We start from the raw sequence: 27,218 nt of genomic DNA on the forward strand, positions 1-27,218 counted from the left end.
CCAAGCTGTCTAACCTTTTTTTCATTTACTCCCTCCCAATTTCAAAGCACAGAAAAGAGCATATTCTGCTAAATAGATTAGCTATTCTTGCCATGGGCCTGTTGAGGTTCTGAGAGGCTTTGCACCCCCCGCCCCCTCCCATAATAACGTTTGCCTGTTTATATTATCTACTCCATTCCACTGGAACATTTTTTCTTTTCTTTCTTAGCGTTTATAAAGAATAATTAATGAAAGTCTAATTAGACTACGAATTAGTGTGTCAGCCTGGATTAATTTTTTCTATAGCTATTTGGGCCATATATTTATCAGAAATTACCTTCTCGCGCCCATCTTTTTTTCATCTCGTTCAAATCCCACTCTCCTCTCCAATTTGTCCTAGCCAAGATTTATCCCTCAACCAACATCACTAAAAAAAAACAGAATATCTGGTCATGATCACGTTGCTGTTTGCAGGAGCAAAATTGGCTGCCACGTTTCCCACATTACAACAGTGACTACACTTCAAAAGTACTTCATTGGGACATCTTGAGGTCATGAAAGGTGCTATCGAAATGCAAGTCTTTTTTTTTCTTTCAATTTGCATCTCAGACCCTCCTCCCACCTGCAGTTAACTCTCCCAAACAATCCCTCCCATTACCTCTCGCCCCCCTGTGCTGCTGCTTCCTGCCAGTCTCTTTTGCCATGATAACGCTGAGGGAACGGTAGCATTGTGGTTATGTTACTGGGCTAGTAATCCAGGGGCCTGGTCTAATAAGCCAAGGAGGTATAAGTTCAAATTCCACCACCACAACAGCTGGGGAATTTAAATTCAGTTAATTGCATAAATCTGGAATAAAAAGCTAGTATTAGTAATGGTGACCATGAAGCTGTTGGATTGTTGTAAAAACCCATCTAGTTCACTAATACCCTTTAGGGAAGGAAATCTGCCATCCTTATCTGGTCTTGCCTATATGTGACTCCAGACCCACAGCAATGTGGTTGACATTGAGGATGAGGATGTTTCCACTGATGGGCGAGACTAGAACTAGGGGGCATAATCTTAGACTAAGGGTCTGCCCTTTCAAAACTGAGATGAGGAGAAACTTCTTCACTCAGAGGGTAGTAAATCTATGGAATTTGCTACCTCAGAGAGCTGTGGAAGCTGCGACATTAAATACATTTAAAACGGAGATAGACAGTTTCCTAGCTGATAAGGGAATTAGGGGTTACGGGGAGCGGGCAGGGAAGTGGACGTGAGTCTAGGTTCGGATCAGCCATGATCCTATTGAATGGCGGAGCAGGCCCGAGGGGCCGTATGGCCTACTCCTGCTCCTACTTCTTATGTTCTTATGACTCTTAACTGCCCTCTGAAATGGCCTAGCAAGCCAAACTGCTACAAAGAAGTTTCACCACATGGACTGCAGCGGTTCAAGAAGGTGGCTCACCACCACCTTCTCAAGGGCAATTATGGATGGGCAATAAATGCTGGCCTTGCCAGTGATGCCCACATCCCAGGAACAAATAAAAAAAATGGATGAGCATCCTGAATGCCAATGCAAGAGAATAAATCACTTTAAGTTGCATTGAGAATTTCACAATAGCACTTTTTAACCTTACTGTGAAAGTTTAAAAGGGAGCAGCAAAGACCAGATAGGTGGGGTGGTTAAAGCTGGGAGGAGAGTTGAGGTAGAAGAACCTACCTGAGGAGTGTTGGAGATGTCGGAGGCATCTCGGACATGATGTTGTCAGGGTCATTAGGGAGAATTCGGAGGGAATACTGGAGATACAGAAAGCGGAGATCTTTGATGTATGGAGAGGAGGGAAAAATGCTTCGCTATAAAGGCATTAGAGGTGACCTGAGAACATATTGCTTGCCAACCCGTTTGTCTGCAGAGATATATTTTTTTTAAATGGAATGCCTACTTTGGGTGTGGCAATGTGGAAATTAGTTGTCCAAAGCATTCAAGCTAGATGGGAGGCAAAGAACTTCAGGAAGTGGCCCAGTAATCGGAAAACGATGGTGTGGGTAAAGGTGGCCCACAATCAAGGTTTGTAAAGCAAAGGTGGAAAGCTATGACTCCAAAACTAATGTTAATTTTCACTGGCAGATAGAAAGTGGTCTATTCAACCTCCTGAGGGAGGTGCAGAGCACATCCACCCAGATCACAGGTTCTAGTAGGTACAGTACATTTTTAGCAACATATGTAAAACAGTGAAAAATGTGAATAAAAGATTAACTACATGTGTAATTTGTGCTAATACAATAGGGATGATAAATGACACGATATAAGACATGTACAATGTTGCCCACTTTTATATAACAACAACTATTTGCATTTATATAGCACCTTTAACATAGTAAAATGCCCCCAAGGCACTTCACAGGAGTGATTATCAAACAAAATTTGACACTGAGCCACATAGAGTCATAACAGCACAGAAGGAGGCCATTCGGCCCATCGAGTCCGTGCCGGCTCTCTGTAGAGCAATCCAGTCAGTCCCATTCCCCCGCTCTATCCCCGTAGCCCTGCAAGTTTATTTCCCTCAAGTGCCTATCCAGTCTCCTCTTGAAAACATTGAGTGTCTCCGCTTCCACCACTTCCGTCGGCAGCGAGTTCCAGGTCCTCACCACTCGCTGCGTAAAAAAGTTTTTCCTCACAACCCCCCTGTATCTCTTGCCCAAAACCTAAGGAGATATTAGGAGACATGACAGAGAGGTGGGTTTTAAGGAGCGTCTTAAAGGAGGAGAGCGAGGTAGAGACGTTTCAGGAGGGAATTCCAGAGCTTAGTGCATAGGCAGCTGAAGGCACGACCACCAATTGTGGTGCGATTAAAATCAGGGATGTTCAGTGAAAGGGTTAAAAGGGAGAAAGGGGCTTTTTAGCTAAAAATAAGGGAATTGAGGAACCGAGCATATATCCAACCACATGTTGTTTTGTACATGTCCCAGAGGGAAGTATGGTATAATGTGGTCAAATGTTCAAACCGTCAGTTACGAATTGAATAAGGTACACAAACCGTTAGTTACTAATTAAGGAATGAGGTGAAGATAACGAATGGGGTCACAGGACTAATGTAAACGGTCAGGATGTGCACACGGGTCGCAAGAATTTGCACCCGAAGCCAACTGTCTGATGTAAGCCACGACTTAGAACAAAAACTGTATAAAAGGCAATGGATTGTAATGATCAGAGAGCATTCATTCCAGATCGATGTCTCCCCTGTTAACTTGTAATAAAGTTACTTTATTTAACGAACCTCCGGACTCCGAGTGATTGATTGGGAATAAGGTGGACGTCGACCCTTTATATCAGAGGGTCCGTCTCGGGGAGAAGAAGCTCTCCCGGTTACCCTTACACTCAGAAGGCCACACTTGGTGGAGCGCAGATATCTCGGAGGGTTGTGGGACTGGAGGAGGTTACAGACATATGGAGGGGCGAGGCCATTGAAGGATTTGTAAACAAGGATGACAATTTAAAAATTGCTGGACTGCGAGCTAATGTAGGTCAGCGAGCACAGGGATGATGGATGAACAGGACTTGGTGTGAGTTAGGATACAGGCAGCAGAGTTTTGGATGAGCTCATGTTTATGTAGAGTGTAAGATAGGTGGCTGACCAGGAGAGCATTGGAATAGTCAAATCTAGAGGTAACAAAGGCACGGTTGAGGGTTCCAGCAGAAGATGAGCTGAGGCAAGGACGGATACGGGTGATGTTACAGAGGGGGAAGTAGGCAGTCTTGGTGATGGAGTGGCTATGTGGTTGGAAGCTCATCTCGGGGTCAAATACAACACCAAGTTTGCAAACGGTCTGGCTCAGCTTCAGTCAGTTGCCAGGGAGAGGGATGGAGTCGGTGGCTAGGGAACAGAGTTTGTGGCGGGAACCAAAGACAATGGCATCGGTCCTCCCAATATTTAGTTGGAGGAAATTTCTGCTCATCCGCTACTGGATGTCGGACAAGCAATGTGAAAAATCAGAGACAGTGGAAGGGACGACAGAGATGGTGGTGGGTTAGAGCTGGGTGTCGTCACCTGACATTGTGTTTTCGGATGACGTGGCCAAGGGGCAGAATGTAGATGAGAAATAGGAGGGGCCAAGGATAGATTCTTGAGGGAATCCAGAGCTAACGGAAGGGGAAGAGGAGCGATTGCAGGTGATTCTCCGTAAGCAATTATTCACTTCAGTGTGTTAGGATGCATTCTTCTTTTTGTAAATTTCTCCCCTCGCTTCTCTCCTGAAGGGGTTGACTGAAATACAATACCATGGGCACCAAGCACTCTTTGGTACCTTGCATTATTGGTGTGTAAATGTTGGCAGTGAGTGTTAGCAGGCTGTTCGACTGCCGGGACGCTTCTTGTCTTCACCTGATGTCCACACAAACACACTTGGTGAAGGATCGTTGGATAGCAACCAGGAGCCAATGAGGCCAATTGTAGCAGCAATATCACCACCCTGGCTGAGATTAGCTAACTGAGAAATTGGGACCTTTCTAGTCAGTATGGCTCAGTGGCCTATTGAGTAAACTGGCTGAGCCATTGAGGAACACGCTGCAGTCACTACATTTAAAGAAGACATCCTGAGGCAGTTTATAGCCCAGTATTAGTTACCTGGCACTACAGTGATGCTAAGCATTAGTTAATAACACTTGAAGCTAAAGAATGGGGGTGGATATGAAGTGAGCTTCTGACCACATATCCGCGCCATGACTAAGACCGCCTATTTCCACCTTCATAACATCGCCCAGCTTCGCCCCGCCTCAGCTCACCTGCTGCTGAAATCCTCATCCATGCCGTTGTTACCTCTAGACTTGACTATTCCAATGCACTCCTGGCTGGCCTCCCACGTTCCATCCTACGTAAACTTGAGGTCATTCAAAACTCTGCTGCCAGTATCCTAACTCGTACCAAGTCCTGTTCGCCCATCACTTCTGTGCTCACTGACCTACATTGGCTCCCGGTTTAGCAACGCCTCGATTTTAAAATTCTCATCCTGGTTTTCAAATCCCTCCAAAGCCTCGCCCCTTCCTATCTCTGTAATCTCCTCCAGTCCCATAACCCCCCGAGATATCTGCGCTCCTCTAATTCTGGCCTTTTGAGCACCCTGATTATAATCGCTCAACCATTGGTGGCAGTGCCTTTAGTTGCCTAGGCCCTAAGCTCTGGAATTCCTGGCCTAAACCTGTCCGCCTCTCTACTTCTCTCACCTCCTTTAAGACGCTCCTTAAAACCTACCTCTTTGACCAAGTTTTTGATCACCTGCCCTAATTTCCCCTTCTGTGGCTCGGTGTCAAATTTTGTTTTATAACACTCCTGTGAAACGCCTTGGGACATTTTACTATCTTAAAGGCGCGATATAAATACAAGTTGATGTTGTTGATATAGGTTTATGTCCTGCCCTGTTCCTCATTTTGAGCTGTTCCTCCACTGAGACCAATGCTGAAAACATTTTTTACAAAATGTAGGCTAAATCATTCAATAAGGTAAATCAGAGAAAGATCAAGGTGTAATAGGTGACTAAACATGTCCTCACAGTGTGGCGTTGCTGGAGTTGCAAAGACAAATATGACCCTGGGAAACGTAAGCAAATCTTAGAAAGTAATATGCATGGAAGTTTTAATGAGATTTTATAAGGCATTAGAAAGTGCACAAAAGCACTGTGTCCATCTGTAGCACCATACTTACAAAAACATAGAAACTCTGGATCAGATTTAGAAAAAGACAACAAAGATTATCCCAGGTTTCAGATCATTCAGCTACAAAGAAGAGCTCAGGAAACTAAATCTATCTCATTGGGGCAAAAACGTTAAGTGGGGCCAGGGCACAATTCAAGTTCTTTAGAAAATAAATCAGTTGATATCGATGGTGTAGAAAAGTGTTTTGCATAAAATTGGGGTAGGAGAACTAAAGGACATTGTTATAAACTCAAGAAGCTGTGAGCTAAATTTTGCTTAAAAAACTTTCTTTCATGCTTAGACTTGTCTCTTTGTGAGAGGAAATAATGTCATATTGAAAGCATTCCGCAAAGAATTGGACTGATTCCTTATTCATCAAAGAAGAGGGCGATTATAGGTTTGGGGTAGGAAACATTAAAAATGACAAGACAGGCTCTTGAGGTGGGATTTAGATGATGTATCAAAGTGAACAGTGCTGAATGGCATTTTCTTCCTCTTGTCTCTTGTGTTATTTTTCTGGACCAATGGGTCGTAGTTTTAAACTCGGGGTCCTTATTTCTTTAATTTATACATTAAAGAAGGTGACTTGCTTTGAGCCAGGTAATTCATCAAAACTGTTAAATGGTGCTCAATTTAAGCTTGCACCATATTTGTTGCTGTCCCTTATCTAGGTTCCCCTCCAAGTCACACACCATCTTGACTTGGAAGTATATCGCTGGTCCTTCATCGTCGCTGGGTCAAAATCCTGGAACTCCCTACCTAACAGCACTGTGGGAGTACTTTCACCACACGGACTGCAGCGGTTCAAGAAGGCGGCTCACCACCACCTTCTCAAGGGCAATTAGGAATGGGCAATAAATGCCAGCGACGCTCACATCCCATAAACGAATATAAAAAAGGTTTCCCGCATAATTCAGTGGGTAAATGCACTGTGTTGTATGGCATTGACCCGTACAGACCAGGAAGGGTCCTAAGTTTAATTCCCAAACTTTGCCGGGTTAGTCAACCTCAGCTGGGGAAGAAGTAATGGTACTGCAATTGCTCGCAGTGCTCCTGGGCTAGGGAAGGCAGTTTGAAAAAAACAATAACCAGGGTTTCAACTTCTGCTTGCCATCCAATGACTCCTGGTGTAAAGTGTGTGCATGCCCGGGTCAGGTTCAGTCATGGTGACTGCCACTGACACTATACTGTCTCAGCTCAGACATGAACTCATGGCCACTTGGGTAAGGTGTCTATTGGGTAATTAGTCACTCCCTTGAAGAGAGGAGAGGCAAGGGAAAAAAGCTGAAGGAAAGAACCTCACTTGGAGGTGCAAGTCCCCACCACTGAAGATGTCCACATTTAAAATGGGTAAACATTCAATTTGGCCAAGAAGTGCTAACCATTTTCCATTTTCATTACAGTCAATTACAAAGTTGCCGCTTACAGCAAGTTAAGCGCTCCGTGTATTTCGGGCAGAAACAGGTGTTTACTCAAAAGTTGACAGCTTCAATAAATAAGCTTTTTTTAAATAAATGCTGCAAATCGATGAAGTGTTTACTGGCTCCAATTCTGACCTCTTGCGCATCCTTGATTTTAATTGTTCCGCCATTGGGTGGCCATGCCTTCAGCTGCCTGGGCCTTAAGTTCTGAAATTCCATCTCTAAGCCTCTCCGCCCCTCCACCTCTCTCTCTTCCTTTAAGATGCTCCTTAAAGCTGACCTCTTTGGCCAAATTTTTGGTTACCTGTGCTAATATCTCCTTTAAGGTGAAGGGCAGGGGCGTTATCCCCGGCGTCCTGGGGCCAATATTTCTCCCTCAATCAACACCACTAAAAAAACAGATTATCTGGTCACTATCACATTGCTGTTTGTGGGAGCTTGCTGTGCGCAAATTGGCTGCTGCGTTTCCTACATTCCAACAGTGACTACACTTCAAATAGTACTTCATTGGCTGTAAAGCGCTGTTGGACATCCCGAGGTTGTGAAAGGCGAGACCGAAATGCAAGTCCTTTCTTTTCAATTTTTTTCTTTATGTGGCTCAGCATTAAATTTTGTTTGATTACGCTCCTGCGAAGCGCCTTGGGATCTTGTATTACATTAAAGGCTATATAAATGCAAGTTATTGTTGTGATTCATTAATGATATTGTTTGATGAGTATATCCAGTTATTGCTTGAGAGTGTTCAGTTTCTCTCCTCTCGGATCTCTTTCCCCTTTTCCTGGCTCTCAATCCTCATTCACCCCTACTCTCACAGAGCAGCTGTGGTTTCCTTCCCTCTGTGGACACTCCTCACCTCCAGATGCCCATTTACCCCACTCCCCGTGCCAGTTCTACCTCTGCGGTCCAAATGCCTGTGCTCCTCTCAAACTCGCAGTGGGTGGGACTCCAGCTGCCAGACACCATAAGGTCGTTTCCTGGCCTGTGCGGTGCTACCGCTGCACAGTATAGGTCTATGGACTTCGGGCGAGAACACTGGGATATCCCCACAGTCTCCAGGCCCAGGCATTCCTCACTACTTGGTGGCCATAGCGCTTCCCCTTGAAACTGTCCAACGTGTATAGTGGGCAAATCGCGGTAGCACCAATGCGCCCGTCATTATAAGCGGTGGGGACTGTATCAGAAGCCTAATAACTGAAACTATAGTGACAGTAAATTTTTGTGCTTGCTGAATACTGGAAAATGTATGTGTGTATGAGGCCCCAGTAATTCTGAAAACAAAAATTGAAGACATGTGATAGTGCCCTAATTTTGAAAACTGGGCCCTGAATGTTTCTTTCCTCTGTTGATTCTTCCCCTGTCAGGTACTAGGACCAACTACACAGCATACATTTGAGTGTTGCACCCGTGTTGTATATTGTAATATAATTATGCTCTGTTATGCCATGATTTTAAAATTCTCATCCTTGTTTTCAAATCCCTCTATTGTTAGAAATTAGGGGTGCCTAAAATGTATATGGTTACGTGAATGAAATTGTGATGTGAATAATACTGGGCCAGAAATTCGGGTCCCCACGGGTGAGTACACGTGTGTACTCACCCGTAAGGCCAATGAAAGTGCCGGTTTTGTGCATGCACTGCGCATGCGCTGGAATCCGGAACTTCCGTTCCCTTGAAGGAAGGGGTTCAGAGATCGAACGCGCGCGCCGGAGAGGCAGCGCGTAGACCTGGAACTTCCGATTTTTTTTACAGGTTTCTCCGTGCGGGTAAGTCCCTAGCAGCTGCGCGTGAAAAAAGCAGTCGCAAGGCCTGCTTTTAACAAGGTAAGAGGTTAATTAAGTAAAATTAAAACATTTTTTCCACAGGTTTATCATTTTAAAATACTTTAAAGAAAGGTAAGTTTATTTTTAGCCCCGTTAAAAACTTTAATTAATTTTTTCAAAAACTTAAATTTTTGTTTAAAATAGTTAATTTATGTAATTTATAGTTCTTTTAAAAATATGATTTTAAAAAAATTATTTGAAGTTTTACTTAGGTTTTGGAGCCAATCTCTATTCATAGATTTGATAGGTCTTCCTGTCAAATCTATGAATGGAGATTCCCTGCTCCGATTGGCTCGCCATGGCCCACGTGATCCCAGGGGACGCTGCGAACTAACTGCGCCCCTGGGATACGCAAGCACTGTGCGCCGACAGCTGGAGGAGGCCCAGGATCGGAATCCCACGCGGGCCCACAGCACAACAACAGGCGCGCTATGTAAGTGCAGGTCGGGGGCTTGCGCCCGCGGGAGGCCTCTGACCCGAATTTCTGGCCCACTGCGTTTAGATGACTGTATTAGAGCTCGAGACAAGTCAGGGGTTAATGTATAAGTTTTATTTTACTGGAACTGTTTAGGTTTCATTTTCCTGGAAACTTGCAAAATGTGTATTATCCCGGGTGCAGGGGACCAATGGTCTGTGGATCATCCCAGATATGGGGTATGGTCAAATGGTGCCTTCAGACTAGTATTAGAGTAGCTGGATAGATGCTTAAATAAATAACTGTAAGAAGTCACACAACACCAGGTTATAGTCCAACAGCTTTATTTGAAATCACAAGCTTTCGGAGCGCTGCTCCTTCTTCAGGTGAAGTGGAGAAATGCATAAAGACACAGCTTATATAGAGCAGCGCTCCGAAAGCTTGTGATTTCAAATAAAGCTGTTGGACTATAACCTGGTGTTGTGTGACTTCTTACATTTGTCCACCCCAGTCCAACTCCGGCATCTCCACACCATAAATAAATAACCATATTATAATGCTGTTAGGATTTTGACTTTTCCTCTATTACAACAGTGACTACACTTCAAAAAGTACTTAATTGGTTGTAAAGCACTTTGGGACATCTTGTGGTCATGAAAGGCGCTATATAAATGCAAGTTTAATAAAGCTGCTTGCTAAGATGTATAAGTAAACCAGTGTGTGAGAATAGAATAGAGGGTATCTTTGGGAATTTAATGATTCATAAGAACGTACGATGTAGGAGCAGGAGTAGGTCATTAGGCCCCTCGAGCCTGCTCCGCCATTCAATACGATCATGGCTGATCTGATATTGGCCTCAATTCCACTTCCCTGCCCGCTCCCCATAACCCTTCACTCCCTTACCATTCAAAAATCTGTCTATCTCCACCTTAAATATATTCAGTGACTCCGCCTCCACAGCTCTCTGAGGAAGAGAATTCAAAAGATTCACGACCCTCTGAGAGAAGAAATTCCATCTCATATCCGATTTAAAAGGGTGCCCCCTTACTCTGAAATTATGCCCCCTAGTTCTAGATTCCACCACAAGGGGAAACATCCTCTCTGCATCTACCCTGTCAAGCCCCTTCAGAATCTTATGGGGGAAAAATTCAGTTGTTTGTGCCTCCCGTTAGTGCCTGAAGAGGGCGCTAATGGGGCGCAAAGCAAGTAGTGCCCGGGCACGCCACGATCTCCTGCGCCGGCAGATCGTGACGTCAGTCGAGTGCGCAATGCCCCGGTAGCGCCCCGGACCGGATATTGAATGGCGCCCCCTGCCTTACCGCCTGCCGCTAGCAACGGCAGGTTGAGGGGAACGTTTTGCAGTCAGAAAGGGACTGGGGGAGCGCTATTCAAAGGCAGCCGCTTCCTGCCTTTTTTTGTGGGTGATATTTTTGCACCACGCATTCTGAGAGAGAAAGAGACTTCTGGAGAGATTCAACGCCATGTGAAGGAGTTTTGAGTACTGAGCAGCACTTTGCAGGTTCATTTTGATTTGCCCTTCCTTGCTTCGCCAGCGCTCTGAGGTAGCGCCTCGCTCCTCGGCCTTTGCACTTAAGACAGGTGTGAAGCGCCTGATTTAGCGCTCCAATCACCTCCAGGGGCGATAAAAGCCAAGTTTGCCGTCAGAGGCGATAATTAGCGCCAGGCGCTAAACTTTGCGCACGGTCGATAACGGCGCCCCAAACGGGGCGATACTGAATTTTTCCCCCTATATGTTTCAATAAGATCCCTTCTTATTCTTCTAAACTCCAATGAGTATAGGCCCAACCTGCTCAACCTTTCTTCATAAGGCAATCCCTCCATCTCCGGAATCAACCTTGTGAACCTTCTCTGAACTGCCTCCAATGCAAGTATATCCTTCCTTAAATAAGGAGACCAAAACTGTACACAGTACTCCAGGTGTGGTCTCGCCAACAGCTGTAACAAGACTTCCCTACTTTTATACTCCATTCCCTTTGCAATAAAGGCCAACATTCCATTTGCCTTCCTAATTACTTGCTGTACCTGCATGCTAACTTTCTGTGATTCATGTACAAGGACCCCCAGATCGCTCTGTAACTCTCCCCGTTTAAATAATAATTTGCTTTTTTATTTTTCCTACTAAAGTGGATAACCTCGCATTTTCCCACATTATACTCCATCTGCCAGATTTTTGTCCACTCACTTAGCCTATCTATATCCCTTTGGAGATTCTTTGCATCCTCCACACAATTTGCTCTCGCACTCTCTTGAGTCAGCATGGATTCACTCTTGGGAGCGCTCCGCTCCACTGTCTGCCCTGGGGGCTTTTCAGGTCATTCTTTTATATTCTTTTTATGGGTGGACCTGGGGTGTAATATGGACAAGACCATTTCACCTATAGAGGTTCCCCTTAAAACAAGGTGCCCAATGGAATGTCGAGTTCTTTGTTTAGGCCATGGAAAAAGGCCAACCCTCATGTTATCTTCCACCTTGCAAGGGCCCTTGCATCCATTACACATGGAATCAATCATAGCCTTACAGCATTAGAGAACTGTTTTCCCCTTATCTCATCCAGCCCTGTCCTCCCCAGCCTGGAGTCAACAACTCAGACATACCAGTCTCGGCCTTCAGACTCTTCCAGTCAGGGGCCCCATTGTACGTAACTGCTTGTTATCAGTTTTTTATGTTCAAATCTGTTCATGCAGCTAGCTGTGCAAGCTAACTATTTCAATTCATTATCAGACCATTGTACCATGGAATGTAAGAAAGGTACAGCTATAATCAGGGGGGGATTTTAATCTTCATACTGATTGGACAAAGCAAATTGGCAAAGGTAGACTTGAGGAAGAGTTCTTACAGTGTATGCAGATTGGTTTCTTGGAACAATACGTTGTGGAACCAACCAGGGAGCAGACTATTTTAGATCTGGTAATGTGTAACAAGGCTGGATTAATTAATGATCTTGAAGTGAAGGATCCTCTTGGGAAGAGTGATCATAGCATGGTAGAATTTCAAATTCAGTTTGTGGGTGAGAAAGCTAGGTCTCAAACTAGTGTCCTGAACTTAAATAAGGGTAATTACAAAGGTATGAAGGCAGACTTGGTTAAAGTGGACTGGGAAAATATATTACAGGGTAAGACTGTAGAAAAGCAGTGGCAAACATTTAAGGAGATATTTCTTAACTCTCAGCAAAGATATATTCCAGTGAGAAAGTAAGACTCTAAGAGAAGGATGAATCATTTGTGGCTAACTAAGGAAGTAAAGGATGGTATCAAATTGAAAACAAAGACATACAATGTTGCAAAGAATAGTGGAAGGCTGGAGGATTGGGAAAATTTTTTAAACCAGCAAAGGACGACTAAAAAAATGATAAAGAGAGAGAAGATAGCTTATGAGAGTAAGCTAGCATGAAATATAAAAACAGATAGTAAGAGCTTCTACAGGTATATAAAAAGGAAGAGAGTAGCTAAAGTAAACGTTGGTCCCCTAGAGAAAGAGACTGGGGAATTAATAATGGGAAACAGGGAAATGGCAGAGACTTTGAACAAATATTTTGTATCGGTCTTCACGGTAGAAGACACTAAAAGCATCCAAATAATGGATAATCAAGGGGCTATTAGGGTGGGGGGCGGGGGGAACTTAAAACAATCACTATCACTAGAGAAAAAGTACTAGGTAAACTAATGGGACTAAAGGTGGACAAGTCCCCTGGACCCGATGGCCAGCATCCTAGGGTCTTAAAAGAGGTGGCTGCAGAGATAGTGGATGCATTGATTGTAATCTACCAAAATTCCCTGGATTCTGGAGAGGTCCCAGCGGATTGCAAAACCGCAAATGTAATGCCCCTATTTAAGAAAGGAGGGAGACAGAAAGCAGGCAACTATCGACCAGTTAGCCTAACATCTGTCATTGGGAAAATGCTGGAGTCCATCATTAAGGAAGTGGTAGCAGGACATTTAGAAAATCATAATATAGTCAAGCAGAGTCAGCATGGTTTTATGAAAGGGAAATCATGTTTGACAAATTTGCTGGAGTTCTTTGAGGATCTGATGAGCAGGGTGGATAAAGGGGAACCAGTAGATGTCATGTATTTGGATTTCCAGAAGGCATTCGATAAGGTGCCACAAAAAAGGTTACTACACAAGATAAGAGCTCACGGGGTTGGGGGTAATATATTAGCATGGATAGAGGATTGGCTAACTAACAGAAAACAGAGAGTCAGGATAAATGGGTCATTTTCAGGTTGGTAAACTGTAACTAGTGGGGTGCCACAGGGATCAGTGCTGGGGCCTCAACTATTTACAATCTATATTAATGACTTGAATGAAGGGACCGAGTGTAATGTAGCCAAATTTGCTGATGATACAAAGATAGGTGGGAAAGCAAATTGTGTGGAGGATGCAAAGAATCTCCAAAGGGATATAGATAGGCTAAGTGAGTGAGCAAAAATCTGGCAGATGGAGTATAATGTGGGAAAATGCGAGGTTATCCACTTTAGTAGGAAAAATAAAAAAGCAAATTATTATTTAAATAGGGAGAGATTACAAAATGCTGAGGTACAGAGGGATCTGGGGGTCCTTGTACATGAATCACAAAAAGTTAGCATACAGGTACAGCAAGTAATTAGGAAGGCAAATGGAATGTTGGCCTTTATTGCAAAGGGAATGGAGTATAAAAGTAGGGAAGTCCTGTTACAACTGTACAGGGCGTTGGTAAGACCACACCTGGAGTATTGCGTACAGTTTTGGTCACCTTATTTAAGGAAGGATATATTTGCATTGCAGGCAGTTCAGAGAAGGTTCACGAGGTTGATTCCGGAGATGAAGGGGTTGTCTTATGAAGAAAGGTTGAGCAGGTTGGGCCTATACTCATTGGAGTTTTAGAAGAATGAGAGGGGATCTTATTGAAACATATAAGATTCTGAAGCGGCTTGCTAGGGTAGATGCAGAGAGGATGTTTCCCCTCATGGGGGAATCTAGAACTAGGGGGCATAATTTCAGAATAAGGGGGCACCCAATTAGAATGTAAATGAGGAGGAATTTCTTCTCTCAGAGGGTCGTGAATCTTTGGAATTCTCTTCCCCAGAGAGCTGTGGAGGCTGGGTCATTGAATATATTTAAGGTGGAGATAGACCGATTTTTGAATGATAAGGGAGTGAAGGGTTATGGGGAGCGGGCAGGGAAGTGGAGTTGAGGCCAAGATCAGATCAGCCATGATCTTATTGAATGGCGGAGCAGGCTCGAGGGGCCAAATGACCTACTCCTGCTCCTACGTCTTATGTCTTATGTCTTAACACTCTTGGGCAGTTCAAGAAGAGAGGGAGAGACATGTGAGATGAGAAGGAGAGCTGTCCGTGCACGCCAGCCATCAGTCCGATCGGGGCCAGTACTCGCTGCTTGTCACGGTCATATGTTTTTCTTGTATAACTAGTGTGTTATATCCGCCTTAAACTCCGAATAAACACAACATACGCACTATATTGGTTGCAGCCGATCCTGATTATTTGAAAGTACCAGAGATAAGTTAATGTCTACACCATGGCCTCACCCCCTCCCTATCTCTGTAATCTCCCCCAGCCCTGCAACCCTCTGAGATCTCTGCGCTCCTCCAATTCTGGCCTCTTGCTCGCATCCCTGATTTTATTCATTCCACCATTGGCGGCCCTGCCTTCAGCTGCCTAGGCCTTAGGCTCTGGAATTCCCTCCCTAAACCTCTCTCCCTCTCTCTGCTGCTTTAAGACACTCCCAAAAACCTACCTCTTTGACCAAGCTTTTGGTCACCTGCCCTAATACCTCATGTGGGGCAATGTCAAATTTTATTTGATAATCGCTCCTTTGAATCACCTGGGGTCATTTTTCTACGTTAAAGGCACTATATAAATGCAAGTTGTTGTTGTTCTGATTTTTTTAATAGCAGTTTGTGCCTTTTAAAAATGAATGCAATCATCACTCTGGCTTGATCCTTTGAAAGAAATGGATCTTAAATATCAGGTTAAGCACCTTCTTTCTATTATGACAAGTGCTCTTGGGATTTTAGCACAAAAATAATAAGAAATTAATCACCCTAAGCACAAGTTAGCATACAGAGATCTCCAGCAACCATAGACCTACTTGGCCTATGCACCAGTCGCTGAAGGTAAGCATGCAGGTGCAGCAGGCGGTTAAGAAGGCAAATGGTATGTTGGCCTTCGTAGCAAGAGGGTTCAAGTACAGGAGCAAGGATGTCTTGCTGCAGTTGTACAGGGCCTTGGTGAGGCCGCACCTTGAGTATTCTGTGCAGTTTTGGTCACCTTACCTGAGGAAGGACGTTCTTGCCATGGAGGGAGTGCAACGAAGATTCACCAGGCTGATACCTGGGATGGCAGGAATGACGTATGAGGAGAGATTGGGTCGATTGGGCTTATACTCACTGGAGTTTAGAAGATTGAGAGGGGATCTCATCGAAACCTATAAAATTCTGTCAGGTCTGGACAGACTAGATGCAGGAAGGATGTTTCTGATGGCTGGGGAGTCCAGAACCAGGGGTCATAGTCTAAGGATAAGGGGTAAGCCATTTAGGACTGAAATGAGGAGGAATTTCTTCACCCAGAGAGTGGTGAACCTGTGGAATTCTCTGCCACAGAGGGCAGTGGAGGCCAGTTCATTAAATATATTCAAGAAAGAGTTGGATATATTTCTTGAGGCTAAAGGGATCAAGGGATATGGGGAGAAGGCAGGGACAGGGTACTGAAATTGGATGATCAGCCATGATCTCATTGAATGGCGGAGCAGGCTCGAAGGGCCGAATGGCCTACTCCTGCTCCTATCTTCTATGTTTCTATGTTTTATGCTCAGTTTTACACATCTGTATTTTCTCATGGACTGGAAAATCCAGGAGAATTGAAAGAGAAAAGGGTAATTTATGGATTTAGTGAACATTTCATAAATCATCACAATTACTTCAAATATATGTGAATTACATGATTGACTATAAAAAGAGTGGTTTCTATTACTTTATCCTGTGGTACAAATGTGATCTTATGTCACACAAACTCTGCCCCAATTCCCCCGCTAGTTCCCATAATGTTTGAAATGCGCTATGTGGAAGAAGTAGGGTTGCATTAATGCAGGACCTGAGGCAAAATCAACATATAAATATTTAATTGTAGATAACATGGAGGTATTTTGAAAGCAATTATTGTAAATATTTAATTCCTCCTCATCCCTCTTCCTGAAAAAATGTAGATACCCCTGAGGGGTGGGTGGACAAGAATTCCTGGTAGCCTGTTACAGACCTTTGAATCTGCTCTACAGTCGGTCTTGTGAGAATGTAAGTTTTCCTGGTGCTCTTACGTAATTCCGTCAGTGGGAATTAAAAGTGTACTGGGAACCTAGTTCAACGAACCCTTAAAATGATGTTTCGTGGCACTGGACAGGATCTATTTCTCACTCCACGGTGCACAGAAACTTATGTTTTGCGTTGCTTTGTGGTGTTGGCAGACACCAAAAAAAAATGCCGTCATTGTTTACCACAACATCACCACCCACCCCTCCTAAATATAGGGGAACTTGCATGATGGGGCCGAGAAAATGTGCAAATGCAAAGTGAAAGAATACAGTAAATTTTAATGTACAGCATACAAGTGATATTACTGTGAAATGGAAAGACCAGAGCTGTCCCAGCAGTTGTTTTTAGGTGATCTTGTTAGAAAGGAGCAGTCTGTTCTGCAATAGTGAAGGTCTGTGAATGAGTTGTTGGAATCCAACTGCATTCTTGAGATGCACAGAAGGCGACATAACAACCTTGACATGTTCTGCAGCTAAAACTTCATCATGTTAGTTTTGTATAAAAAAAAGAGGAAGGCTGTGGCGGATCGCCACCTAAACGGGCGCAATCCACTTTTCCGTCCATGGACAATAAATCGGGCACCTTGCCTTTAAGAAGCATGCTGCCTTTAAGGCATGACAAAGGAGCGGGCATCGCCCTCAGTGTGTACACAAAAGCGCAGGCGTCGCCCTCATTCTGGTTTCAGGTTTAGCAGAGAGAAGAGCTGGGGCAGCCATCTCTCAAGAGAATATAATAAAAAGCCATGTGTTCCTCAGATCGGTTCGGCCTCCATTCGTGTTCCGCGGCAGCCTCAACATTGGTGACCCCGACGCTCAGAACGTATTCCGAGCACTGCAATGGCGGACACGAACGCAGTTTCCGTGAAACTGCCAGAGTTTTGGGAAAACCAGCCCGAAGCCTGGTTCCTCCAAGCTGAGTCCCGATTCCGGCTGCGACACATCACCACAGATGGGACCAAGTATGACTACCTCGTCGCATCACTCGGTAGCTCCACAGTCACGAAGGTCTGGATAGCGCTGCAGAACTCACCAGAGGAGGGCAAGTATGCACATCTTAAGGCCGCACTCCTTAAAAAATTTACGACCTCGACATACCAGCGAAACTGCCGCCTCCTCGACCTTCCAGGCCTCGGTGACGCCTCACCGTCAGACCTCCTCTCCCACAGGCTCTCACTCACCGACGAGAGCCCACCCGGGTCCCTCTTCCGCACGCTGTTCATCCGCCAGCTACCTCCCAGCATCCACCCAGCGATCGTGGCGTCCGGCCTCACGGACCTAGAAGCCCTGGCTGACGAGGCCGACAAGCTGCTGTCCGCTCACTCCAGCCGCGACGTCGCTCCGGACCTGGCAGCCACAGCCTGGGCACGCCCCTCACCGGCCACCACGCGGCCTCAAGGCCCAGCCACGGGGCCCACGGGGCCTTCACGCCCCACAAACCCGGGCTACTGTTACTACCACACACGGTTCGGCACCAGGGCACAACGGTGCACACCTCCCTGCTCCTTCAAGTCCGCCCCCGTACCAGCCCCCGCGATGGCCGCGGGCTCCCTGCTGTACATCACGGATGACAAAACCGGCCGCCGGTTCCTGTGCGACACTGGAGCTCAGCACAGCATCATCCCGGCCTCCGCCCTCGACATCCAAAAGGGCGAACGAGGACAGGCGCTGGCTGCCGCTAACGGCTCGGACATCCGGACGTACAGCACCCGCACAGTCACCCTCGACCTCGCTGGTCGCCGCTACCGATGGGAGTTCATCACTGCCAAGGTACTCTCCCCTCTCATCGGCGCAGATTTCCTGTGCGCCCACGGCCTACTGGTAGACATCCCTCGACACAGCCTCGTGGACATGAACACCATGTCCCCCATCCTGGGCGCCATGGCCCCCCGTCAACCCGCCGACATGGCGTCACAGTGCCACGCCCGGGCCACAGATGACTACTCGGCACTCCTGGCCAAATTCCCAGCCCTCACCAACCCGACCTTCTCCGCGGAGGTCGCCAAACACGGGGTGGAACACTTCATCCCCACCACAGGCCCCCCAGTGTACGCCCACGCCCGCAGGCTGGACCCAGCCAAACTGGAGATCGCGCGGACCGAGTTTGCCACTATGGAACAGCTCGGCATCATCCGCCGCTCCAACAGTCCCTGGGCCTCCCCACTCCACATCGCCCCCAAACCAGGCGGGGGTTGGCGCCCCTGCAGGGATTACCGCCGCCTCAACGACGCCACCACCCCTGATCGGTACCCCGTGCCGCACATTCAGGACTTCTCGGCTAGACTGGCCGGCCGCTCAGTCTTTTCCAAAGTCGACCTGGTGCGCGGCTACCACCAAGTCCCCGTCCACCCCGCGGACGTCCCCAAGACGGCCGTAATCACCCCCTTCGGGCTTTTCGAGTTCCTGCGGATGCCCTTCGGCCTCAAAAACGCGGCCCAGGCATTCCAACGGCTCATGGACTCGGTCCTTCGGGACCTGAAGTTCCTGTTCGTCTACCTGGACGACATCCTGGTAGCCAGTTCCTCCAAGCAGGAACACCTCGAACACCTTCGCATCCTGTTCGGGCGCCTCAGCGACCACGGGCTCATCCTCAGCCCAGCCAAGTGCCAGTTCGGCCTGGACAAGATCGACTTCCTCGGCCACCACATCACCCAGCCATTCCCCTGCCCACCAAGGTGCAGGCCGTCCAGCAATTTCCCCGCCCCACCACCAAAGGACTCCAGGAGTTCCTCGGGATGGTGAATTTCTACAACCGCTTCATCCCCAAAGCGGCGTCCCTCATGAGGCCCCTGTATGAAGCCCTCCGGGGCAGGAGCGGCAAGATGGCGGTCGAATGGACGGCAGACGTATCAGCCGCCTTCAACTCCACCAAGACCACGCTTGCCGACGCCACCCTGCTCGCGCACCCACGGCCCAATGCCAGAGTAGCGCTCACCATGGACGCCTCCGACCACGCGGTCGGCGCCGTGTACGAGCAGTGGGTCGACGGCGCCTGGCAACCACTTGCCTTCTTCAGCCGTCAACTACGCCCCCCGGAGGTCAAGTACAGCACCTTCGACCGCGAGCTCCTCGCACTGTACCTGGCGGTCTGCCATTTTCGGTTTTTGCTGGAGGGCCACCCCTTCACTGCGTTTGTCAACCACAAACCCCTGACATTCGCAATGGCAAAGACAACCGACCCCTGGTCCGCCAGGCAGCAGCGCCAGCTCGCGGCAGTGTCCGAGTTCACCACGGACATCCAACACGTCTCCAGCCGAGACAACGTGGTAGCCGACTGCCTCTCCCGCCCCACCATCCACGCCGCACACCTGGCAGTCGACTACGCTCAACTCGCAGCAGACCAGCTCACGGACCCTGATCTGCTCTCTGCATCTACCAACCTACCAGGGCTACGCCTGGCCGACGTCGCCTGCGGCCCGACCGCAGTCACGGTCAAGTGCGACATATCCCTATCTCAACCTCGGCCCGTCGTCCCAGTGTCCTGGCACCGCCGGGTATTCGAGATTCTCCACAACCTCTCCCACCCCGGCGCCCGCACATCCATCAAATTGGTAGCCAACCGCTTTGTCTGGCGCGGCCTTCGCAAGGATGTGCGTACTTGGGCCAACTCCTGCCTAGCCTGCCAACGGGCCAAGGTGCAGCAACACACGAAAGCACCCCTCGAGGAGTTCACCGTCCCTTCACGTAGATTCGACCACATCCACGTGGACATCGTCGGGCCCCTGCCGCCATCGCAAGGCCACACGCACTTGCTGACGATCGTCGACCGCACCACGCGCTGGCCCGAGGCAATTCCACTGACCTCTACCACCACCGCCGACATCGCCAGAGCCTTCGTCAGCACCTGGGTCGCACGGTTCAGCGTCCCCTCCGACATGACGTCGGACAGAGGTCTGCAATTTACCTCTGAACTCTGGACCGCCATCGCACGCAATCTCGGGGTGACCATTCACCGCACCACAGTGTACCACCCCCAAGCCAACGGACTGTGTGAGCGGTTCCACAGATCCTTGAAGGCATCTCTTCGAGCCAGCCTCCAGGACGGCGCCTGGACCGACCGACTCCCGTGGGTCTTCCTCGGCCTGCGCTCTGCGGTTAAAGAAGACCTCCACGCATCGGCAGCAGAGCTCGTGTACGGCCAGCCGCTGCGCGTACCCGGCGAGTTCCTGCCCACCGCCACGGCACCCTGGTCAGCCGACCAGCAACGCCACGACTTCACCTCACCGGCGCTACAGTTCGCCCCGGTGCCCATTGCCCGGCACGGCGAATCCACCTCACATGTCCCGCTAAGCCTGCATCAGGCACGGTTCGTTTTCGTCCGGCACAATGCCCACCGCGGACCCCTTCAACCCCCGTACGACGGGTCCTACAAAGTGCTACAGGCTGGGGACAAATTTTTCGCCCTACAAGTGGGCGACAGGACTGAAAAAGTGTCGGTTGACCGACTCAAGCCAGCACACTCGGAGCCCGGTGAGCAGGTCCCAGTAGCTCGTCCACCGCCACGCGGCCGACCTGCCCTCAAGCCAGTACACCCGGCTGCTCCACGCCCGGCCATTCCACGTCCACTGGTGTCCTACAAGAGCCGCTCCGGCCGGCCCATCAGACCGCCGCACCGTCTCGTCCACACCTCCTAAGCGGATTCTGGGGGGCGCTGTGTGGCGGATCGCCACCTAAACGGGCGCAATCCACTCCGCCCGTGGACAATAAATCGGGCACCTTGCCTTTAAGAAGCATGCTGCCTTTAAGGCATGACAAAGGAGCGGGCGTCGTCCTCAGTGTGTACACAAAAGCGCGGGCGTCACCCTCATTCTGGTTTCGGGTTTAGCAGAGAGAAGAGCTGGGGCAGCCATCTCTCAAGAGAATGTAATAAAAAGCCATGTGTTCCTCAGATCGGTTCGGCCTCCATTCGTGTTCCGCGGCAGCCTCAACAAGGCTTTCTTTTCCAAAGGGAACATATTGAATGAGTGGGACTTTCAATTCAGGTGGGTGGTCCGGTGTTGTAAGATGTTGCAGTGCCAACGTGATGTGCCATGCTGTTGCCAGACACAGAATTCAATCTAATGAGTTTGTAAACTCAAGTGCGTAACCAGGTCAGATACTGGGAGTTTGGTCTTAGTGTGAGACGATCAGCGAATATATCACCCGCACCGCCCCGATCACACTCCTGAGTCTCCCAATGGCTTGTTACATTGTAGTATTGATCAGAAATGGAAGTGGAGAGAAGGTAACTAAAAATTTACATGATACAATGATAACAGGTTCTCCTTTGAGAAAAACAAAGTTGTTAACAGTTCAAGCAATTAAAGTCTCGTGACTTCTGATTACTCTGTGAAACCTCGGGGTCTTGTCGGCAATGTCTGCCATTTTCTACTGAGAATTACATTGCATTCACAGCACAGAAACAGGCCATTCAGCCCAACTGGTTCGTGCCGGTGTTTATGCTCCACACGAGCCTCCTCCCACCCCTCTTCATCAGACCCTACCAGCATATCCTTCTACTCCTTTCTGCCTCATGTACTTATCTAGCTTCCTCTTAAAGGCATCTATGCGATTCCCCTCAACTACTCCATGTGGTGGCGAGTTCCACATTCTAACCACTCTAATCCTTCTGCCTGTAGTCAAATGGTTTGCTTCAAAAATATGGATACACATAAAAGCCTACAAATAGCAAAAAAAAACATCAGAACCAGTCTGACAACTCCTCCTCCCACGCCCCAACATTCCGATCTTACGATGGTTTATTACATTTTGTAACCGGAGGCAAGCAGTGAAGCTACTGACATTCAAATATGAGCAGCTACAAAAGGACCGCTAGTCAATGCTATATGTTATGTGGTGAGTATTCAAAAGCCACCTGCAAGAGAAAATAAATAACTTTTAATGATACAAAGCAAAGTGGGCAAGGTATACAAAACAAAACAAGGTACAGAAAGCAGAAGGGAAGAAATATAACATTCTTAAGGGGCTTGACAGGTTGGATGCTGAGAGGAAGTTTCCCCTGGCTGGGGAGCCTAGAACCAGGGGTCACAGTCTCAGAATAAGGGGTCGGCCATTTAGGACTGAGATGAGGAGAAATTTCTTCACTCAGAGGGTGGTGAATCTTTGGAATTCTCTTACCCCAGAGAGCTGTGGATGCTCTGTCGTTGAGTATATTCAAGAAAGAGATCGATAGATTTTTGGATATTAAGGGAACCAAGGGATATGGGGATCGGGCGGGGAAGGTGGAGTTGAGGTAGAAGATCAGCCATGATCTTATTGAATGGCGGAGCAGGCTCGAGGGGCCGTATGGCCGACTCCTGCTCCTATTTCTTATGTACTTATAATACATACCAAAAAAGATTCAGGTGGAAAAATAATATTCAATATCAAACTTTTTATTAATAAACCTTTTTGTAATTTGGGTGATTGCTGCTCTGAGTTTTGACGCAATCTGCCAAATTTGACAGACGTTTGGGGACCCCCTGTGAAAATTGACATGCTCCCAGAGACCCCATGTCCCGACTTCCAAACGACAGTGTCAGCTGCTCAATGGAAATCTGTGATCTCATTATTACACAGCAACAGAAATAACATTAGTAAGTCAAAAAAATACGGAGGTCTGATCGCAGAACAACGGCAATCTGATCTTATGGATTCAGTGGCATTGTTTTGCACACCGTCTAGGCAATGTTTCCTCTAAGCTGCACAGTAATTGGAAAGGCCCCACGCAGTCCACTCACCGGCTTCTCCATTGTAAATACCGTGTATGCACAGAAATTGTAAAGGGACTAAAAGAAACAGGCTGTGCAGAAAAAAGCGCAGCTTACAGGGAACATTGCTTCGAGGGTCCAGATACTCTGTTTTGAAAATTTCTGTTATAACATCAGGACAGTACAATACTCAAGAATACTGGCCAGGATTTTTGCTCTCAGCAGCAAAGGAATGGTGCTCACCATTCACCTTGCTGACAGCTGCCCACGGAATTTTTGCGGGTTGTCAGCGGAGATTTCCTCTAATCCGACATTTTTTTTCCAAACGCGATGCCCACTACAGGGGATCTGAAGCGCCTATGAACAGGGGAAGCAACAGCGAGGCTCTGCAACCAATTAGATTGAAGTATCCTCACTGAGACACACAGTCCAAACCAGGAAGTATAAAGCAGAAAATATAAATTAGATTTAAATGATATACAGAATAAAGTTTGGGAAATACAGATGGAATTAAGGGAGAGATATAAAAGAGACAGAAAGAAAAAGTTTTTAAAAATTATTTAAATAATTTTAAAAAAAAGTCTCCAACACTAATTTTCTTCTGAGGGATTGAGACTCCACAATTGTAAAATTATTTTTTCAGGGCCAGAGAGGTTGTTCAGCAGTAATTATCACTTGTCACGCCATTAAAAACTCACTTACTCCTGAATGCACCAGCCCGAACTTTTTCAGCTGTTTTTAGTGGGGAACTAGTGAGCAAGTACAGCAAGTTCACACCGTTGCAGTCATTTCAGTGCCGAGTCTAATCGGTGAGGACTGCAGCAGCGCACCCTGTGGAGCAGCGGGGTATTCTGTCAGCAACTTCTGGATTTCCGCATTTAACTGCGCATGTGCGTACTCCAGAAGTTGCTGTCAGATTTCCTCCATTCAGCCTCCTTGTTACTCTATTTGCAAATTCTGGGCCATTATTGTGTTCTCTGTATAGACTTAGGAGAAAAAGAAACAGTTTGGGGAATTTGGATTCAGTGTTTGCTGATATTCTAGCTTTCAAAATGATTATCACTCAAATAATATAAATTTATCTCATGCTTCTGGTACTTTGATTTTAGTTGTTTTATACAAACTGCAGGAAAGAAAGAAACATTAAAAGCCTAAAAATCACATTTCTTTTCCTTTTTTTGCTGTGGGCCAGGAGGATACAAAAACTATTTACTTTACCACTAGTGTTATCTTTGAGTGCAACTATATATGATACATTTCTTCACTTTACCGGCCAGGCACCACAGATGTGCAGAAGAGAGTGAGATGGTCAACACCTGGAGCCTCGGGGACTCATGATTATGTTTGTGCCTAAACATGTTATATAAGTTGACATGAATCAGTCATTCATAAAAGAAAGACTTATGAAATAATACTGAGCAGCCTACGGGTGGCGCTGTCCAGGGAGACTATAAATACTCGGGCATGGGCCCAGCTTGTGCAGGGCATTCTTAACAGGAACTAGTGAAGGACACAACTAGACCTCCATGTTGTAAAACAGTTGATTAAAGCTTTGTTTAATGCTTAGACCAAGTGCCTAGTAGTTTTCTTATGTCATAAGTTAAAGCAAAATACTGCAGATAGTCGCTATCTGAAATAAAAACAGAAAATGGTGGAAATACTCAGCAGGTCAGGCAGCATCTGTGGAGAGAGAAACACAGTTAACGGACCCGATATTTATGGGGAGGGAGTGAGTGCGCATGTCAGCGGCCGGGATACCCCGGAAATACCAGGAAGGCTAAGGTCCTGCCAAATTTAATGGAAGGACCTTATTAGAATTTGTTTGCTCTGTTTCCCATCTGGTAGCCGGCCAGGTTGAGAGGCTGGCTAGCTGTGGGGCTGGCTGGTAGAAGGCAGCAGCTGAGGACGGACCCTGGCAATCGAGAAGATCGGGGGTTGGTGGTGGGGGATGGGGTGTAGCTCGGAGCGCAGCAGCGGGTAGACATCACTGGAGGGACATCGCTGGGGGAGAGATATGGCTGGGAGAGACGTCGCTGGAGGGGAGACGTCGCTGGAGGGGAGACGTCGCTGGAGGGGAGACGTCGCTGGAGGGGAGGCGTCGCTGGAGGGGAGGCGTCGCTGGAGGGGAGGCGTCGCTGGAGGGGAGGCGTCGCTGGAGGGACAGGGGAGACATTGTTGGGAGGGAGCCATGGCTGCAGGGGAGACATGGCTGGGGGAGACATGGCTGGGGGACAGACTTCGCTGGGGGGGGGAGACGTGGCTGGGGGGAGACGTCGCTGGGGGGAGACGTCGCTGGGGGAGACGTCGCTGGGGGAGACGTCGCTGGGGAGAGACATCAAGGGGAGAGACATCAAGGGGAGGGACATCAAGGGGAGAGACATGGCTGGGGGGAGACATCGCTGGGGGAGACATCGCTGCGGGGGGAGACATCGCGGGGGGGAGACATCAAGGGGGGGAGACATGGCTGGGGGGGGAGACATCAAGGGGGAGAGACATCGCTGGAGAGGCATCACTGGGGGAGACATCACTGGGGTGAGACTTCACTGGGGGAGACATCGCTGGGGGGGAGACATTGTTGGGAGGGAGCCATTGCTTTGAGGGAGACATGGCTGGGGGAGACATGGCTGGGGGACAGACTTCGCTGGGGAGACATCGCTGGGGGGGGGAGACATCGCTGGGGGGGGGAGACAACACTGGGGGAGACATCGCTGGGGGAGACAACGCTGGGGGAGACTACGCTGGGGAGATGTCGATGGGGGAGACATTGCTGTTGGGGGGGGTGACAATGCTGGGGGATTTGGCTGATCACGAGGCAGGGAGGTCGACCGATCATGGTGGGGTGAAGAGATCGCGGGGCCTGGGAAGGGAAGCATTCCCGCTCCTCCTGGCCCACAAGCAGTGCTGGAAAAACACTTACCCGCTGGATCCGGCATCACCTGGCCTCCCTTGAGCTGCGGGTTTCTGAGCCCTAGGGAGTCCCATGCTAGAGGCAAAATTTCCAAATCGCGAACAAAATCTGAAGCACGGAGCCTCTCTTAAATATTATAACTACCACCCCGCCACTCCAGAGCGGGTTATACCCAAACTTGCTGCGGTTAAAACGGACGTAGGTGCTTTTGCGGCGGGTTGGGATCGGATTTCACATTTTTAACAAATTTAAACCCTCCCCACCCCGCCCCGCATACTTCCCGCCTGCCACAGGTGGCGGGGGGGAGGTGTTAACATTCCCGCCTCGCTTAAGGTCGATGATCCAGAGAAGCTGCCTGATCTGCTGAGTGTTTCCAACATTTTCTATTTTGGTCCCACATAAAAGATATTTCAGAATAATTACAGCCTTGGCCTCATTTAGACTGGAGACTCACGGCCGATGACAATTATTTATTAAGTCTTTTTTGAAAAATTAAACTTTCAGGAGGGACATGGTGCACGGTGACTATAATCAAACACCCGAGTCAGTGCCCTGAGGGGCAATAGCAACTCATGCTCACGAGCGAAAAAGACACGCGTCCAATTCTTTTGCTGGTGACTTTTGAGACACTCCCTTCACATTTTACAACAGCAAAGGCTAGAAAATCGTACCGCGCAGAAAGCAGGTATGAAATCTAGAAGCAGCTGGGGGCTGGAAGATTACAGATCAGCTGCCGCTGTAGCTGCTCGCCCTGCTTTTTTTTCTGCATGTGAATTAAACAAAGAAAGCAGCAACGCTGCTGATTCCCAGTCAGACTCAATATCTAAAATAAGATTTTGCAGTAAACTGCAGGGAGGCTTTGTGCAAATAGGTGGAATAATCAATGTGCCAGCTATGTAATAATTCGAAGAGAGCGTTGTCATGATGGAGCGATGCAGGTGGAAAGCACTTTGTCTAAAATTAATCAGCTATCCGTTTGTAGGTGAGTAAGAATC

General features: G+C 47.7%; 1 protein-coding gene across 1 annotated transcript in view; it reads right to left on the minus strand.

The window, feature by feature from the left end:
• The window catches only part of cd99l2 (CD99 molecule-like 2), a 213,852-nt gene extending 187,485 nt beyond the window's left edge, over positions 1-26,367 (minus strand). Inside the window, exon 1 of the mRNA XM_086001607.1 lies at positions 26,233-26,367. Within this exon, the coding sequence (XP_085857733.1) occupies positions 26,233-26,248 (16 nt within the window). The 5' untranslated portion in view covers positions 26,249-26,367. The remainder of the gene's footprint in view (positions 1-26,232) is intronic.
• Between the last annotated feature and the right edge of the window lie 851 nt (positions 26,368-27,218).

Source organism: Somniosus microcephalus, chromosome 1 (genome assembly GCF_052327205.1).
Source record: "Somniosus microcephalus isolate GS21.2 chromosome 1, FLI_Smic_1.0, whole genome shotgun sequence".
NCBI lineage: Eukaryota > Metazoa > Chordata > Chondrichthyes > Squaliformes > Somniosidae > Somniosus > Somniosus microcephalus.